Source organism: Lepidochelys kempii, chromosome 10, assembly GCF_965140285.1.
Source record: "Lepidochelys kempii isolate rLepKem1 chromosome 10, rLepKem1.hap1, whole genome shotgun sequence".
NCBI classification, from domain to species: Eukaryota; Metazoa; Chordata; order Testudines; family Cheloniidae; genus Lepidochelys; species Lepidochelys kempii.
In genome coordinates this window covers 10,288,761-10,306,310 of record NC_136389.1, presented here as the reverse complement: position 1 = coordinate 10,306,310, position 17,550 = coordinate 10,288,761, and the positions used below count along the sequence as shown (strand labels likewise).

The window sequence follows — 17,550 nt, the reverse complement described above, 5'->3', positions numbered from 1 at the left end:
ATCACGTGGCTCAGAGACCAAATGAAACTTGAGCTGGTCCTTTATGGAACCAAAAGGGTGGAGTGAATCCCAAAGATAGTGAAAATGCCAATCTAGACAGGTAATGTTACCTTTAATAGCTCATGACAAAATATATAATGTAATCTCTAGGCATACAAAGATCCTCAGCACAAGTTCTTTAATATACACACAGTCAGCTATTTACAACCTTACTCGAGGTTTTTGTTATCACATTTATCTGAATTACTTGACTAAGTGGCTTACAAGATAGAAAGTAAATAGATTTAATAATTTTATTAAGATGATGTTAAAATAAAAAAAATGGTACAGAGATTAAGCATAGAAATTTCTGGTTGTCAGGGAATAAGGTACAGATTATCAAGGGGTGCAAAATTCGGTTTAGGATCAGATGGCATAAGGAATACATAATCTGCAATATCCCCGATCGGGGGTAAAAGGTGAGCATGTCAAAGTACAGACATTGACGTAGGAGGGTGTGTTCTTCATATAATGGCTACGTTCAGGTGTGGAGTATTATGAGTGGATACAATGAATAGGATGGATTTACCCTTATTTGGTGAGATACCTACCTCTTATCTTGAGGATCTCTTTCTATCAGTTTGACCTTACTAAGTGGTTGATCTTGCAACCCATACAATAAGTAGGGCTCATATCACAGAGTGCCTAGCACATAGCAGTGCCTACAGTGTCAATAACAATGCCTAAATAGTGCAACTTTCATTGCAGTCATCTTGTTCATTGTCGTATGGCTCTTCCTTGGTCTCTCCCACATTCAGAATTTTGCCCTGCTTTATTGATTAAATGGCAACATTGTGTGGTTAAAAGAAAAGGAGTACTTGTGGCACCTTAGAGACTAACCAATTTATTTGAGCATGAGCTTTCGTGAGCTACAGCTCACTTCATCGGATGCTCAAATAAATTGGTTAGTCTCTAAGGTGCCACAAGTACTCCTTTTCTTTTTGCGAATACAGACTGACACGGCTGTTACTCTGAAACCTGTGATTGTGTGGTTAATGATCAGATTAATAACCCTGCCCTAAAGTGATCCACTTAACCAAAATACTAGGTAGGAGTCGTATTATTTGTAATACATTTTACAGTAGGAACAGAAGCTTTGATCAAGTTAAATGAAGAACCAAATTCAGTAAATTAAATGGAAGATGCTGTATGTGGGTTATTTCAGGGGTCCAGACTGAATATTTTTTCAAGGCTGAAGTGAACAACTTATTCAGAGTACACAACAGAGAGTCCTTTCACAAACATTTGATGAATTCTGTTCTCTGTACAGGTTACATGCTTTTGTTCCATTAACATATGACCCAAGAGGGATTTGGTTTCCAGGATAATCTCACCACATCCCAGTAAATTCAACAGCCCAACAGTTTATACACACTTCTTCAAATATCAGTACAACTCACAAAACTCTTGGCATTCACCCACCCCTGCCCCCAGTAGCTCTAGTGATTTCTGTTTCCAGCAAAAAAGTTCCCACTGCCTCTTGGATGATACAGTCATTCCCTCTCCAGATGGAGGAATCTCACTAGAAAGGAGTCAGAGAAGCAGAGCTGTGCCTCAGTAGAATTTTTCCTTCATATACATTCTCTAAATCGTAGATGGTATAAAAGCTATTTACAGTCACTGTCCAGGTTTACATTTCTGACAGTCACAATTTTTATGTAGATATTCAGTAAATGCCTTAGGAATGAACGGAAGCTCTTCTTCTGCATTTGTGGCAGAGACCCAATGATGTAAAGCTTCTGCTGGTACTCTGGCGAGCTGCTGTGAACTCTGTTGGGTCTTACTCCTCTGGGTGTGAGGTATAAGCTCTGGGGACTAACTTCAGAACAATAGGTTTCTCTGGTATCAGGAATCCCCGGGAATTCAGCTTGAGCGGGATCTGCAACATTAGCAGAGAAAAGAACATTTGTAGCCCAGCAAATAAAATATACACAGATTATCAAAGAGATAATATGCCTTTGTTTTCTCTTCTTTGCCCAAAATCCAGTCCAGGTTCACTCAAAACCTGCCCCACCGTTACTATAAGTTTTACAAACTTGGACATACTTTTGGTTTTCTATCAAAGCCCCAGTCCAGGAGAGTTTACTCCTTGCTTGGGGTTTTGTTATGGAAGTTTCATCCATCCCCAATGGGCCCAGACTAATGTACTGGAATGAAGGCATCACTAATGCTGATTAACCACTTTCCTCTCCTTTCTGTCCTGTAATGTTTCCTTGGTTGCTATTTTTTCCCTTAGAATAGGGAAATAGAATAACTCCTATGATATATTTTAGAATACTGTATACTTCACACAGGCATGCAATATACAATCTTCTGTGTATTACACTTCTATGCTCTAACATCTGTGTTGCACATTTATTTTTCATTTGTCACCATCTACCACCTGTTTACCCAAATAAAGTATTTAAAACTGTTTTTAATTCACTCTTGCCAGGGAATAATCATCTGGTTTTCACATCTGAGTTTTCAAATTTAATCTGGGTTTCTCACCTGGGTTTCTTTGCAGGGTCTGAAGGTGAAATTCTGCAGCAGACTGGCAATAGCAACTTTCATGGAGAGGAGAGCAAACCTCATTCCAATGCAGTTCCTGGGACCAGCTCCAAAGGGCAGGTATGTGTATGGATCCAGAACCTCTTTGTTCTCTTTACTGAACCTGATTCCAGTCACAAGTGTAAGAAAGAAATTAGGGAAGCAAAGAAAAAGAAGGCCAAGTATCTCTCTCTCTCTCTCTCTCTAAATGAACCTCTGATTGTGTGTTAGAGAATCTTTGCTTTTTTATAACTAGCACATCTTTGGTTATCCCAGCAGCCTAATAGTTACACAGACCCTCAGCTGTTTGGGGTGGGGTGAGCCGGAGGATCTGAGTTCAAAGCCCAGATTATGTTCTTTGCACCCAGGCTAGCAGCATCGTGAGTTCCACTCTTTCAAAATGACCACTATTTCTTTCCCATTGTTTCCTGAGAGAGTGAAGCCAGCAGACATCTTTGTTAAGAGCAGCCTGTTGTTTCAGTCCTATTGGGAACAATGGGAGATAGGTGGCCATTTTGAAAATGACATCTAACTGTGGGCAAGTATGACCTCAGTCCCACTGAGACCAGTGGGAGATGGTATCAGTTTGAAAGAGGGCAGTTCTACGTGGAATTCTCTACAGCCAACCCCTTCTGAAGGAAAAACTTTCAGTGATGAATACTAATGGGAAAAATTACCTTTAATCCTAATGGTTTTCAAATGTAGTTTCTAGAAAAGATTTCAGTGAGTTCTGACTATATGGGAAATTTTGAAGTGTCAGTATTATTCTGTTGTTGAGATGGGAGAAAGAAATAGACTGACAATGGGTGCTAAATTTCTCAAAAGGACCAATTTTTTAAATTAATTTTAACTCCTAAATTAATCAACCAATGTACTTGCACAATCTCAGATAGCTCACTCTGTACTCAGAGAGGAAGTGCTGTACTTCTGAGGAGAATATGCTGTATTCTTCATGTGTAACAGAGTTGTTAAATCCCTGCTGTAAGTGCAAAATTCAACTCAGCCTTAACTATGGACTCATGAGTGGTGGGTCTTCACAATGGTGAATCCTCTCCAGCTTCTGTATTTGCAAACAGGTGTTAAGATTAAACACAACAAGAATTTCTTTGTAAGAGACTGATATTTAGGAATGAAGTAATACCGGTAAAAGAGATAATTATATTGCTCATTCCCTATTGATATAGATTCTGTACCTTTCTGGTCTGAACTCCTCTGGTTCTGGCCAGTATTCTGGGATACGATGCAGAACCGAGGGTGGGATCATAACCACAGTGTCTTTTGGAATGGTCAGTCCATTTATCTCTACGTCTTTCTTGCAGACCCTTTCAAGTCGTCCTCCAAGAGGAAACAGCCTAAGGACTTCATTCACTGCCATGTCGAGATACTCCATCTGCATCAGGGCATTGTAGGTAAGAAGAGCCTTCAGAGGAATGGGAAAAAGATTGTCAGGTATGTGGGAGTCTAGATCAGATTTCCATGTGATCAGTGTGGAAACCATCATGTCCTCCCCTCTCATCTGTTACAGTGCACATTCTATATTCAATCCTGAACTGAACTTTCAGTGTGAACCTAAGAATTCACCTTAATTTTCCTTTCCTAAATAATGTAAGTTACTGAAAATCTCTGACCATTTTTGCAAACAAAGTTTGTACTTAAAATCAGCAATTCTCCAAGCCTCCTGGTATGGCCAATGCATTTTTGAAAAGTGGCATTTCTTGAAACATGTAGAAGTCCAGTGTAAGAGATCACGAACACCATAATATGAGTACCCATGAATAATGGTATGAATTTCCTGAGTTGTTCCAAGAATACTCCATGTCTCCCATCTAGCATCTCCTTTCCATGAGCGTAACTATCTACTCCTGATCGCTCCTTGTTTCCCTTTGCTACTGCTTCATAAACAATTCATTGTTGTTTAGCAAGTTAAAGTAACTTGAGGTAATTTGCCCCTTGCGGAGTGTGTGAATTCTGATGAGAGAGATAAATAGGTAGCAAAAAGGGTAGTATGGGGAAAATATATAGACAAGCAGATATAAGAAAAACAAGATGTGTGTGTGTGTGTCTCTGTGTCTGTATATATCGGTATAATATACATATATGACTCAGTAAGGATTTATTTTATTGTCCCATGGGCAGAGTTACTGGTGTGGGTTTGAGATTGGGGATTTAAAAATTGTACTAAAGACTGATTCGCAATCTCTGGTATTGCCAGGCTACTGTTATCCGTGTTCACCATCTCCTCAGCCTCCCTTCCCATCATATATCATCTGGAGATTTTGAGAAATGCACAACAGCTATTATGCGTGTAATAGTTATGGTGCGGAGTTTGCAAGATTGCAGTGGTATATTCTACACATGGTACTTTATGTAACACACCTGAAATGAACATATGCCATTTTGGAAGCAAGTTATTGGCTCTCCTTTTAGTGAAAGCAGAACTTTCTTAAAGTGTGCCCATCAAGAGCTTCCACAGGATAGCAGCGTCAATATTTATTAAATGGTAGTTTTTTAGCAATGTATTTAACGTCTTTAAAGAACAGTCTCCTTAACTGGACTTAACTAGAGGGAAGAAACTAGCTTTAAAGAGGCTCTGTGGAATCACTGAGCAGCCAACATTCTCTTACCTTGTTTGGTAAAACTGAGTCTAGCTCATCCTGCAGCTTCTGCTGCACATCAGGGTGGGTGGCCAGCTTGTAAGCCAGGTAGCAAAGGGAGTTGCTGGTGGGCTCATATCCAGCAACAATGAAAATAAGCGCTTGTGCCAAAATCTCAGTATCAGTCAGGCCTGTGAGAAGAGAGGAAAACAGGTAGAAAAGTTGAGGCCCAAACATTACAGCACATAGGCTGCGCTCTTTGCACATTGTGTATTTTATAAAAGTATAGATGGCCAACGATTTATTATTATTAAGGCTAAAAAATTTTCATGGAGGTCGCGGAATCTGTGACTTCCAGCGACCTCCGTAAACTCAGCCCTGTCGGCCGGGAGCTGCAGGGTCCCCCGACCGCCCGCTGCAGCAGGAAGGACCCACAGCTCCCCGTGGCTGCAGGCGGTGGGGAGGGGGCCCAGAAGCTCCGAGCGACTGCAGGGGTACCCCGGAGCTCTTAGCCACCGTGGGCACTGGGGATCCTTCAAAGCTCCTGGCCACTGCAGGTGGCAGGGTTACTCTGGAGCTCTGAACAGGGGGACCCTGGAGCTCGGAGCGCCCCCGCAACTGCCCAATCTTTGCAGGCCGCGTGGGGACCCCGCAGCTGGGCTCCCCATTTGGTCAGGGATATTTTTAGTAAAAGTCAGGGGACCGGTCAATGGCAATAAAGAAAAATTAATGGAAGCCCGTGACCGGTCCCTGACTTTTACTAAAAATATCCCTGACAAAATCTTAGCCTTAATAATAATAATCACTAATTATTATTATTATTATTGTTGTTACTGTTATTATCCCATAGGCATGGCTCATGGGTCTGGTGGGAAAATTAAACAGGGACTAATGATTGCTTTGTAACCTCTGGTATTGTTGATTGGTGTATGCAGAACACACAAAGCAAAACATGGGTTCCTGCCAAGTTTGCTGTGGTTCATTTTCAGCTTATCTAACCCAAGCCATAAATGTCACAGGACACCTGCTATCTCCCAGTGCTGAGAAGAATTAAGGATATTTCTAACCAAGCTAAAAGAAAAGGAGTACTTGTGGCACCTTAGAGACTAACCAATTTATTTGAGCATCAGCTTTCGTGAGCTACAGCTCACTTCATCGGATGCATACTTTGGAAAGTGTAGAAGATCTTTTTATATACACACAAAGCATGAAAAAATACCTTCTCCCACTCCACTCTCCTGCTGGTAATAGCTTATCTAAAGTGATCACTCTCCTTACAATGTGTATGATAATCAAGTTGGGCCATTTCCAGCACAAATCCAGGTTTTCTCACCCCGCCCCACCCCCCACCCCACCCCCCCACACACACACACAAACCCACTCTCCTGCTGGTAAAAGCTTACCTAAAGTGACCACTCTCCTTACAATGTGTATGATAATCAAGGTGGGCCATTTCCAGCACAAATCCAGGGTTTAACAAGAACGTCTGGGGATGGGGGGGTAGGAAAAAACAAGGGGAAATAGGTTACCTTGCATAATGACTTAGCCACTCCCAGTCTCTCTTCAAGCCTAAGTTAATTGTATCCAATTTGCAAATGAATTCCAATTCAACAGTTTCTCGCTGGAGTCTGGATTTGAAGTTTTTTTGTTGTAATATAGCAACTTTCATGTCTGTAATCGCGTGACCAGAGAGATTGAAGTGTTCTCCGACTGGTTTATGAATGTTATAATTCTTGACATCTGATTTGTGTCCATTTATTCTTTTACATAGAGACTGTCCAGTTTGACCAATGTACATGGCAGAGGGGCATTGCTGGCACATGATGGCATATATCACATTGGTGGATGTGCAGGTGAACGATCCTCTGATTGTGTGGCTGATGTTATTAGGCCCTGTGATGGTGTCCTCTGAATAGATATGTGGGCACAGTTGGCAACGGGCTTTGTTGCAAGGATAGGTTCCTGGGTTAGTGATTCTGTTGTGTGGTATGTGGTTGCTGGTGAGTATTTGCTTCAGGTTGGGGGGCTGTCTGTAGGCAAGGACTGGCCTGTCTCCCAAGATTTGTGAGAGTGTTGGGTCATCCTTCAGGATAGGTTGTAGATCCTTAATAATGCGTTGGAGGGGTTTTAGTTGGGGGCTGAAGGTGATGGATAGTGGCGTTCTGTTATTTTCTTTGTTAGGCCTGTCCTGTAGTAGGTGACTTCTGGGAACTCTTCTGGCTCTATCAATCTGTTTCTTCACTTCCGCACGTGGGTATTGTAGTTGTAAGAATGCTTGATAGAGATCTTGTAGATGTTTGTCTCTGTCTGAGGGGTTGGAGCAAATGCGGTTGTATCGCAGAGCTTGGCTGTAGACAATGGATCATTTGTGCTGCAAATGGCCCAACTTGGTTATCATACACATTGTAAGGAGAGTGATCAATTTAGATAAGCTATTACCAGCAGGAGAGTGGGGTGGCGGGAGGTATTTTTTCATGCTTTGTGTGTATAAAAAGATCTTCTACACTTTCCACAGTATGCATCCGATGAAGTGAGCTTTAGCTCACGAAAGCTTATGCTCAAATAAATTGGTTAGTCTCTAAGGTGCCACAAGTCCTCCTTTTCTTTTTGCGAATACAGATTAACACGGCTGTTACTCTGAAACCTTCTAACCAAGCTGGCATTGAAGCAGTTGTATTTAAAAGAATTGTGAATAGTGATGCAATGCAAACGAACAGCTGGGGAGCAGAGCTGGCTTTTGCCTCTTACCATATTGGCAGGTACCAACTCGATATTTTTCACTGGCCAAGGCTAACAATTATACGGCAGGAGTTGGCCTGGAATGCATGTCTTCTATTCTACTTGTGGAAAGAGTGTTACATAAAAGGGATGAACACTTGTCCCCATCTAACTCTGTGCTGGACAAAAATGTATGTATAGTCCAGGTGAATCAACGAGTCCTCTCCCCAGCTGCAGACGGCGGGATGAACCATTTATTTCCTCTCCAGTAGGACACCTGTTCCTATTCCCCTCACTCCAGCAGCCCCCAAAGGCACTCACGAGTACGACTATTTTTATGGTGTTACCTTTATATGTGTGAGTCACCCCATTGCTTTCATAGCTAGTGTTAGAGTTCTGGGATTCCATCATCAGCTGCAGGAAATCCACTCGGCCCTGGGAAAAGAAGTAACTGCTCAATGGAGAGCTGGTTTGGTGAGAGATCCCCTAGGGAAGGCTCACAAAGATGGGTCTCAAAACATAAAGGTTGTATTTTAAAGTCCCCAGGAGTGGCCAGAGAGGACCCAGCAGAATGTAAATGCCTTTCTTGTTACAGTGGGTCAAAACATGAAACTCTTACGCTTCTGGGAGGGTTCCATCTGCCCAGTCCCAGAGAGATGTCAGCCAAGACAGCAGACTTGGTCTCTTGCTGTCGCAAGGAATGACGACTGCAGAGCTAAACTACTTTTGTCCACATTGCAAAGCACCCTCATTAATGTAGCTGTGCAATTTTAGGGGAAAGTAATAACTACATCTCAGTAAGTGACTTTTTCAAGTAGCTCCCTTAAAACAGGATTACTCTGGGGGAGGTGAAGTCCAGCAGGGAGATAAATCTGATTCTGTCATTTTTGGAGAGTGAAGACGGCCTCTTTTGGGGACTGTGCTCCTGAATACCACAATATCAGTGACACTGCACTGAGTATTGATGCACAGCTCTACTGCTTGCTCAGTGGAGTCTCTCCCTCTGTCTGCTCCAGCTCTCCAAGTCTACTCCTACGGGTAGTTTTCTGTAAATCGTAATCTTTGCACACCCAAACTGCAATCCAGTTTGCATGGGTTTTACCCTGATATAGCCCTGAGATTTCACACACTATTGTGGTCCTTTGCTGGACTCTAACTCAAGCAAGTAAGTGTTTTCCTCTTGGGCTAATTGAATAGAGAATGTTCTCTGGCATCATGACTGGGAGAGTCTGCTAACCCCTTTGGCCTCTTTTTCACGGTCCTCCTTCATTCTGGCGATTGACTTTGTGAAGAATTCTGTGGCATCTTTGGGGAATAACTTCACATCCATCTTCTTAAGAAGGGGAATGAGGAACGGGCATACAACTAGAAGGGAGACAAAAATAACTGTGATTGAAGCAAGGTCCAGGGAATAGAAGTCCATTTCACCTAAGATATCTATGGTAAAATATTAATTAGAACAACTGAAATGTTTATTAGAAAGATGAGGCTGCATTTAAATGATGGCTTTGTTTGATCATTTCTCCTGTGTACTGGGGAGCTCACTGAGGGCCTGTCTGCCACCATGTTCCTCGTGGGGCAGGTGGGCTCCAAGCTTCTCTTCTCAGGTTTCTGCACAAATGATATAATTTAGCCCTAAATGTAAATGAAAGCAGAAGGAACATTCCACTATTTCACACCACGTCTGACTGGAGGTGCTGTCACTGAGACTGGGGAGTCACATTCCGAGTGCAGGACATTCCTCCAGTTTGTACTACCAATGCTACAGCGATATGGACCAGAATGAAAATAAACTAAAAGTTTTGAAATTCTTCCAGTCATTTCAGACTGACCTCAACGTTCTGATATTCACTAACGTCTCATGTCCCAGCAAACATCTCCAAACCTTCCCCACAGCATTGTGATCCTTCCCACAACCTATAGACCAAATTCTGATCTTACTAGCACTTGCATAACTCCAGATGATTCTCATCCGTGGGATTGTATGGGTATAAGTTAGAGCAGAATTTGTCTAAGGTGACCCTTGAGACTTTTATCCTTGGCAGTAAAGTTGCCTAGTCATTGGCTTATAGGCTCAGGTATAGCTACTTGTATTGTATAACCGATAGACCACTTGTCTGATTCTGATGCTGAAGTCACGGTTCCAAACGAAACACTTAAATGGAATTTTTAGTGAGCAAGAGACAATTTACTTATCAAAATGAAGAGTGGGTGAAACAAGTCAAACTTCACTAGCTTCTTGATTTCCTTGACAAAAGGATCTTTGGGGTTGTTCATGGAGTCAATGTTCACACCAAAGGAAGTGCTAGTGACAACATCCATGCTATAGGCTCCAAAGATGCTGAGAAAAGACAGAAAACAGAACACAGATAGGGGAGTTAATGTTTGAAATAGGTAATTACAACTTTTCCCTCCTATATTGCATCTCCTTAAAGAACAGAAAACTCTCATGAGACTTTTCTTTATGCTGTTGTAAAGAGGGGGCAAGGTACTCAACACAAGTAGAACATCTAAAGACAAAGGAATAGAGTTTCATGAAGTTTTACCTACAGCGCTCAGAATCTAGAATCTGGTAGCCTTGCTCTGGATATTACACAATGTAATGTATTGGCCTATGTGTGTGTCCTCTGGTGGAATCAGACCTATTCAAGGGCCTGTGAATGTCTTGTCAAGTGGCTGTGGCCTGTTAAGAGGCTAGGAGCCCTAGTTCTGCTGACAGCTGATATTAAATCTGTGTGCTCCAGTGGTAGAATAAATGAGCTGTGAAAAATAAATAAAAATCAAATAATAATATATTATTTATTATTTATTTATTATTTGTATTCCGGTAGTGCCCAAACATGCTGGGTCAACGCAGGCAAAAAAACACAGTCTCTGCCCCAAAGAGTTCACCATCTAAGAACTTTCATGGAAGCGCACCTTTACAAAGATGTTTTGCCTGACCTCCAAGTCTTGGCTTTGGTCCTCCTATATTAAATAGCAGACCTCAGAGATAGTAAAGGTCTGTTAGACCATCCTCTCAAACTCCTTGCCAGTGCAGGGTTGTTCCCTATGCTACATTTTATAGTGTTTTTTCCACTCTAGTTTAAAATGTGCCAAACTTTGGGGCGTCCACCAGTTCCCTTGAGAGAATGTTCCACAGGTTTCACCCCAGGGAGATTTTCTTGAGATTTAACCTCTATTTTCCCTTTTAAATTTCATTTTAGCCCTTCAGATAGTCCTGTTCATCACTTCAGAAGTCTGGTTTATTCAAAGAACAACCTGCATTGTCAGTAATGAATGAACCAAAGAGTTGCTAACAAGATTTGCTGTTCCTGTTCCTGGAAGAGTTACTCACTCCTTAACTTCCACGGGCTCATCCTTTTCTGCTTTCTTCTGAACATTTCTCACCAAAACCTCCCCGTATTGCTTCATAATGGGAAACATCTGAAATACACATTACAGGACATGACTTAAACATACCAAATGTTACTTCTTCGTTAAGCCTAGCTTCTGAGAAGCAGAGGGGAGGTTCATTAGTACTTACAGACTTGATCCGTTTCTACTGTCAGGGGCTTTTTGTTTTAATCCTTCCTTTTTCCTTTGTTTCTTTCTTTTTCTTTTTTTTACATTAGAAGGCACAAATGAAATAGGCCAGTTTAATCATTTGAATCGGACTGAAGAGACCAGACCATTATAACTATCTCAGCCTGAATGCCACCTGTGCACTGACCCGAGGGTTAGTGTGTGCCTGGTCCTCTGGGTTTTACCTCCTTTAGCTTCCCACTGGTGAAGGTTGGAGAGAGCACTGTACGAATTCTCTTCCATTTCTCATCCTGAGCCATGGAGACAGCCGACTCCAGCACTCCCACTAGACCTAAGTTCTGGGGTGACAAAGGCAAGTTTATAGCTGTCAAGAAGCTATTGGGTTTCTCTACTAAACATAAGAGTGCACAAAGCAATCCTTTTCCCGCCCCATGTACACACACACATACACTTCCCCACACTGGTTACACTTAGGCAGATACACCCACAAGAAGACACCAACTCTACACGCACTGGGGGAGACCTCTACAAATGTACACACACTAACTCAGACTGGTGCTCATGCACTTGCGTGCACACACACACTATCAAATTCAGCTCTCGTTTATACTGGTGTAACTGAGAGCTGACTTTGTCCTAAGAACTTTTTTTTTTATTTAATAAATAAAAGTAAACAACCTAAGCAGCTTTTAAGTGCAGTCAAATAGTTTTCTCTGAGAGCCAGGGGATCCAGTTCCAGGTGAGGTCCCCCTGCTCCCTTGTTCCTTTAGGGATATGCAGTGGCCACTTAGATTAATGCCAGCTGTGCATTCGTTTTGAATGCATCTCCAGAAGAAATCTTGTGTATCTCTACAGAGTTTAACTACAGTATTTGATGTTCTTATGGCTTTATTGCATCTTTCTGATGAATATTAATGATTACAAGCCTACCCGCCGGTTGGTAAAGGTGGTGAAGCACTCTTTCACCAGCACGGTTTTAATTATTGTAGGATCTGTGACAGCCAGCACAGGTTGCCTGCCTTCATAAAACCTATGGGGGAAAAGAAATAAAAATCCATGATTAACTACTATCAGTGAAAGTCAAGAGTTAAACAAAAGCTCCTTCCTCCCTGGTTTCAGAGTAGCAGCCATGTTAGTCTGTATTCGCAAAAAGAAAAGGAGTACTTGTGGCCCTTTAGAGACTAACCAATTTATTTGAGCATAAGCTTTCATGAGCTACAGCTCACTTCATCGGATGCATTCAGTGGAAAAACTGGTGTTTCTCTGATAGCTACAAGTCCTAGTCTTTATTAGCTTCTAAAGCAAAGTGCACTGACTAGAAATACAGATATACAGAATCATAGAAATTAGAGATGGAAAAGACCTTCAGGTCATCATATATTCCTGCCTTTTCCAGCCACTGCAGGAATGTTTCCTCTGAGAGACTATGCCTGTCTGAAAAATCTCTCTCACACACACATAAATATCCCCAAAAGACAGCCTACCTGTATCTTTTCTGAAAGAGACCCCGCATCACATTTTAGTCACTTCAGAAAAAGTAAGTTAAATGGAGTTTTAGGTGCAGTGCTACACCCGTTCCCAGTTCCCCCATTATGCTTACAGTACTACAGTTGTGTTTTAAATCAGTTTTCTGTTTCTTGTAGTTGCATTAAAGACCAACACAAAGAATAGGAGGAACTGACTATCCAGGGGAAATGGTGAAAATGGCTATATACAAAGTGCTGTCAAACGCACATAGTTAACAAACTGAAGCTACAGAGAGAAATACTGTTTTTTCTCGACTTTCTTTCATTTATAGTCATCTGGGTGCTACTGGTATCACTAGTAAGTAAAAGATTTCAGGCCAAGGTGTCATTTTTAAATGGGTGATGCTCATTTAATTTCATCCCTTTCCTCCTAGTTGTACTTCTGTCTGCCGCCCTAAACTCCTCTCCCTCTTTGGTGCTTATGCCCTTCAAATGCATGTAGACAGCTCTCTACAGTTCCTCATTTTCCCAAGTAAAACATTTCTTCCTTTCAATTTTTCTCAAATCAATCCGTCCCCTCTCACTGGTCCTAGAATAGGATTTTTCCTGTAAAAGATTTTTACTGGAAAATCTTTTCCAAAACCAAACGATCAATAGTACCAATTTTTCTGTGATTCAAGCCCCTCATGTGGTGTCATGCATAACTTTAATTGTAACAAAAGGTTTATCATAAGCAAATAATGTTCAGCAGGATGTCACAGTAACATCACACAATGTGGAAAGAGAAAAGGAGTACTTGTGGCACCTTAGAGACTAACCAATTTATTTGAGCATGAGCTTTCGTGAGCTTTTTTTTTTTTTACAAACATTCAAGAAAGGGTCCAATCCTGTAGAAGGACAAACACCTTCTAAAATCAATGAGAGGTACTGAACATAGAGTTACTGAATCCTAAAGGCAGTAGGTACCTTCACTTTCACTTTTTGCACTGTATATTTCCAGACTCTTATACTCTTGTTATGATGTTAGCAGTAAATTTGTTCCATCCTTTTGATTCACGTACTTAAAACTTTTCAGCAGGTTGCACTGAAATACACCTGTAGATTGGCTTGAATTCTTGTTTTAAATCATGGTTTTAAGACCAGATTTTTCAAGATTTATTATCCTATAACGGACGTAAGGTAAATGTGGATTTATATGGGTTTTTGAATGGATGGGAAAATGTTATAAGGGCCAGTTGGATAGATTGCAGAAGATACCAGATCATGTAGCCCAAGTAATAACCACAGTGGCAAATGTAGGGAATATCCAGTGCAGAATAAGAGCAGCGGTAACACAAACATATCACGCTTCAGCAGGTCAGGGTTAGAGACAGAAACAGAGTTGGTAGAACAGAGATCTGTGTACACTAACAGCATATCTGTGTCGTATCTGGAATACATATACCTTCCTTTACAATTTGCAATCCAGGAGAACTGGACTTCTAAGTTACAAATTTCCTTTTATGTCAATAGTAGTTTTGCCATTAACTTCAGTGGGAGCAGAAGCTGGCAGTCTGCATCTGATATGGAACAGCTTTCATGTGAGAGTTCAGATTAACATGTACATAGCATGTCTGTGGCTTAGACCCTGCAGTCAGATCCATGTGGATGGATGCTTGTATCTGGGTGCTGCTCCATTAACCTTTTTGGGATTCCACATGGAGAACAGGGTCCAGTTACAGGATTCAGGCCTTTGAGATCTCCTCTTCCAGTGGATTTTTTTCACCCTCCAATTTGGATTCTGACTATAGGATAATGTGAGGAGAATACCAAACAGTATTGGTTGGTCAACATACTCACCCCCAGATTTTCCCGTATGTCTCATAGCATGTACTGTCAAACTCCAAGAAACCCTGCAGAGAGAGAATGTTAAAATGGAATTCGAAAAGAAGCAGGGTTTCCAGGGGAGGGGCTGGGAATGGGGCTGTCGTGGGACTAAACATCTAGAGGAAGCAGCCAGACCAAGCACTCCTGAGACTTGTGTGACCCCTAATGTCTTTGTGAGGGATAGAATCCTTCAAGAACATAGTTGGATCTATTTATTCTAGGGGCGTATCATGCTTGAGGTTAAGGAGTCTCTAAGTAAACTGTTTGCAAGGAATTCAATAAATAGTGACAGCAAACCAGCCACCTACATGTGTTCACCTGTTTTAGGCAATCACCCCGGGGCTCACCATACCCTTCACACTATAATCTGCATTACAGAAATGTTATCCTGCATTGGGTCCTACACACCCTGTGCATTAGGGCAGAGCTTAGCACACAGGAGAACTCATCAATGCAGTGTACAAATCTAGCTATTGTATGATGAAGGACATATATTTCTGGAGCCAGGAGATGCCTTCAAACACTCACTTTACGATACTCCAAGGCAGTTCCAAAGAAAGGCAATGGCTTTGGCCCAGGGATACCCAATTTCTTGAAAAAACCAAATGGCCAGATCCCATATCTGTAAAAATAACAGAAGAATCTGAAGGCTTTAGAACAATAATTGCAGTGATGTTGGGTCTGAAAGATCTCAAAGCCTATCCAGGGGAAGTGAAGCTCTTGCATTAGCTCAGGACTGAAGAAACCACTTTGTAAGCTAGAAAGTGTGGTCCAAAAATTTGTGCTTTGTAAAGCTATTTAATAAGCATGCCTGTATCTACAGGGAATACTTGCTCACCACTGTACTACAGCGATCTCTGGGGTTTAGCATTGCCTAGTGGGCTTAGCATGGGGCCTGTAAGAAAGGAAATGTGGGACTTTTTTTCAGGGTATGTCACTGGCTTGCTGTGACCCTAGCACAAGTCACTGGCTCCATTTCCCAATCTTTAAAATTGGGATGATGACCCTTGCCTCCCTCCCAGGGCTGTTGGGCTCAATTCACCATTTGTAAAATGCTGTGAGATCCTCAGACAGATGGTGCTACAGAAGTGACGGGTATTAGTAGGACCCTTTAGTAGGACAGTAGGACAGAAATGTAGCCAGGAGAATAACACACTTGTTGTAACCATTCCATTTTCAAACAATGAAAACAAACAGAAGGGCCTTCATCTTAGTTTGTTTGAGATCCAGGCTATCCCAAACCCCGTGTAAGGGATGGAAAATAGCATATTGAACTGGCTTACATAACTTTATTGCACAGGAAATAAAGCAATGTACTGAACAGCACCACTGCCCTAGACAGACTCAAAAGAGTCAATTGTGAATCATAAGCCTGATGTGAATAGTCAGTGGATGTTCTATTTCAACTCAAATAGTGGGGGCATGTATTTTTGGAGCAGTTCTATCCCTGTTGCCACAATGAAATTCCAAGTAGCTACTGAATGCAACATGACAACCAAGAAGTCTTGCGTGGCCACAGAGTTGCTGCAATATGAAAATGTGGGCCTGTGAAGGTGAACAGCTTCTCCCAAACTGAAGATCAGAGTGTACCCCCGGAAGGGTCCTTGAATGGCTCCTCAATGCAATGTATCTGTGCTCCTTTTCCTGCATCACTGGAAGTAGTTGCGAGGAACAGTCTTAATATAAAGATTCCCTCAGCAACTCCTTAGCAACTTCAAGCTTGCAGTAAGTCACCTGCGAGCCATTAATAGCAGAACAGCATTGGCAGGTGAGAAAACCAGGGTCCACTTCCACTCCCGCCCCCAGTTGTGGTGCTAGCTCCCAGCCCCGCGCCTGACCCTGTCCCCAGCCTCGGCACGGCTCCGCTCCCGGCCCCACCCCAGCCTCGGCCCTTGGCCCTGGCTCCATTCTCGGCCCGGGGCCAAGGCTGAGGGTGGGAGTAGGAGTGGAGCTGTTGACAGCCCCGGACGTGAGCCTGACTGCCAGCCCCCACTGCGGCCCAGCTGCAGCTCTGCTCCCACACCCAGCCTCAGCCCCTGGCCCCATCTCTGGCACTGGCCCCAGACCCACCCCCAGCTGCAGACCCCAACCTTGGCCCTCTTACCCCTGGCCACATCCCTTCCCCCCACCCTCCTCCGGAGCTGCAGCACTGCTCCTGGCTCTGGGGAGGGTGCAGACAGGGCATAACTCTCAAAAGTTACGGCGCCACTGCATTAGAGGTTTTTAAGAGCAGATTAGACAAACACCTGTCAGGAATGGTCTAGTTATTACTTAGTCCTGTCTTGAGTGCAGGGGACTGAACTAGATGACCTCTTGAGGTCCCTTCCAGCCCTACGCTTATATGATTCTGTGAAAAGACCAGTAACATTTAAATTAACAGTGGCTCTCCTTCAAGAATTTGAAAAGAGCACAAGTAGAAAAGGAAAGTGTAGAATTATACTTACAGTATCAGGAGAAATAGCAGTGCAATCAGGAGAGCCCAGGTCTCAATGGAAAAGCTAGGGAGAAGGTTCATTTTAGCTCTGTACCTCTCAGTTTCTTGTTCTCTGTCTAACTTCTCAGTTGTTGTTTTTTTCCCTCTCTCTGCTCTGATCAGTCTTGGGACTAGGGAAAAAACAGTGTCGCAACATTTTATCTGTTTGTCTCTAATCACGTGGCTCAGAGACCAAATGAAACTTGAGCTGGTCCTTTATGTAATCAAAAGGGTGGAGTGAATGCCAAAGATAGTGAAAATGCCAATCTAGACAGGTAATGTTACCTTTAATAGCTCATGACAAAAGATATAATGTAATCTCTAGGAATATAAAGATCCT

At 42.4% G+C, this 17,550-nt stretch overlaps 1 protein-coding gene across 1 annotated transcript; it reads right to left on the bottom strand.

Moving 5' to 3' along the window:
• Positions 1 to 93: 93 nt before the first annotated feature.
• On the bottom strand, positions 94 to 17,358 carry LOC140918166 (cytochrome P450 3A9). The gene is made up of 13 exons (XM_073361948.2): positions 17,182 to 17,358; positions 15,266 to 15,359; positions 14,711 to 14,763; positions 12,336 to 12,435; positions 11,630 to 11,743; positions 11,218 to 11,306; positions 10,073 to 10,221; positions 9,118 to 9,245; positions 8,228 to 8,315; positions 5,193 to 5,353; positions 3,762 to 3,988; positions 2,530 to 2,692; positions 94 to 1,918 (listed from the first exon to the last, which is right to left on the bottom strand). Exons 1-13 carry the CDS (start codon positions 17,250 to 17,252, stop codon positions 1,820 to 1,822), a joined length of 1,536 nt encoding a protein of 511 aa, XP_073218049.1. The 5' UTR covers positions 17,253 to 17,358; the 3' UTR covers positions 94 to 1,819.
• Positions 17,359 to 17,550: the final 192 nt, after the last annotated feature.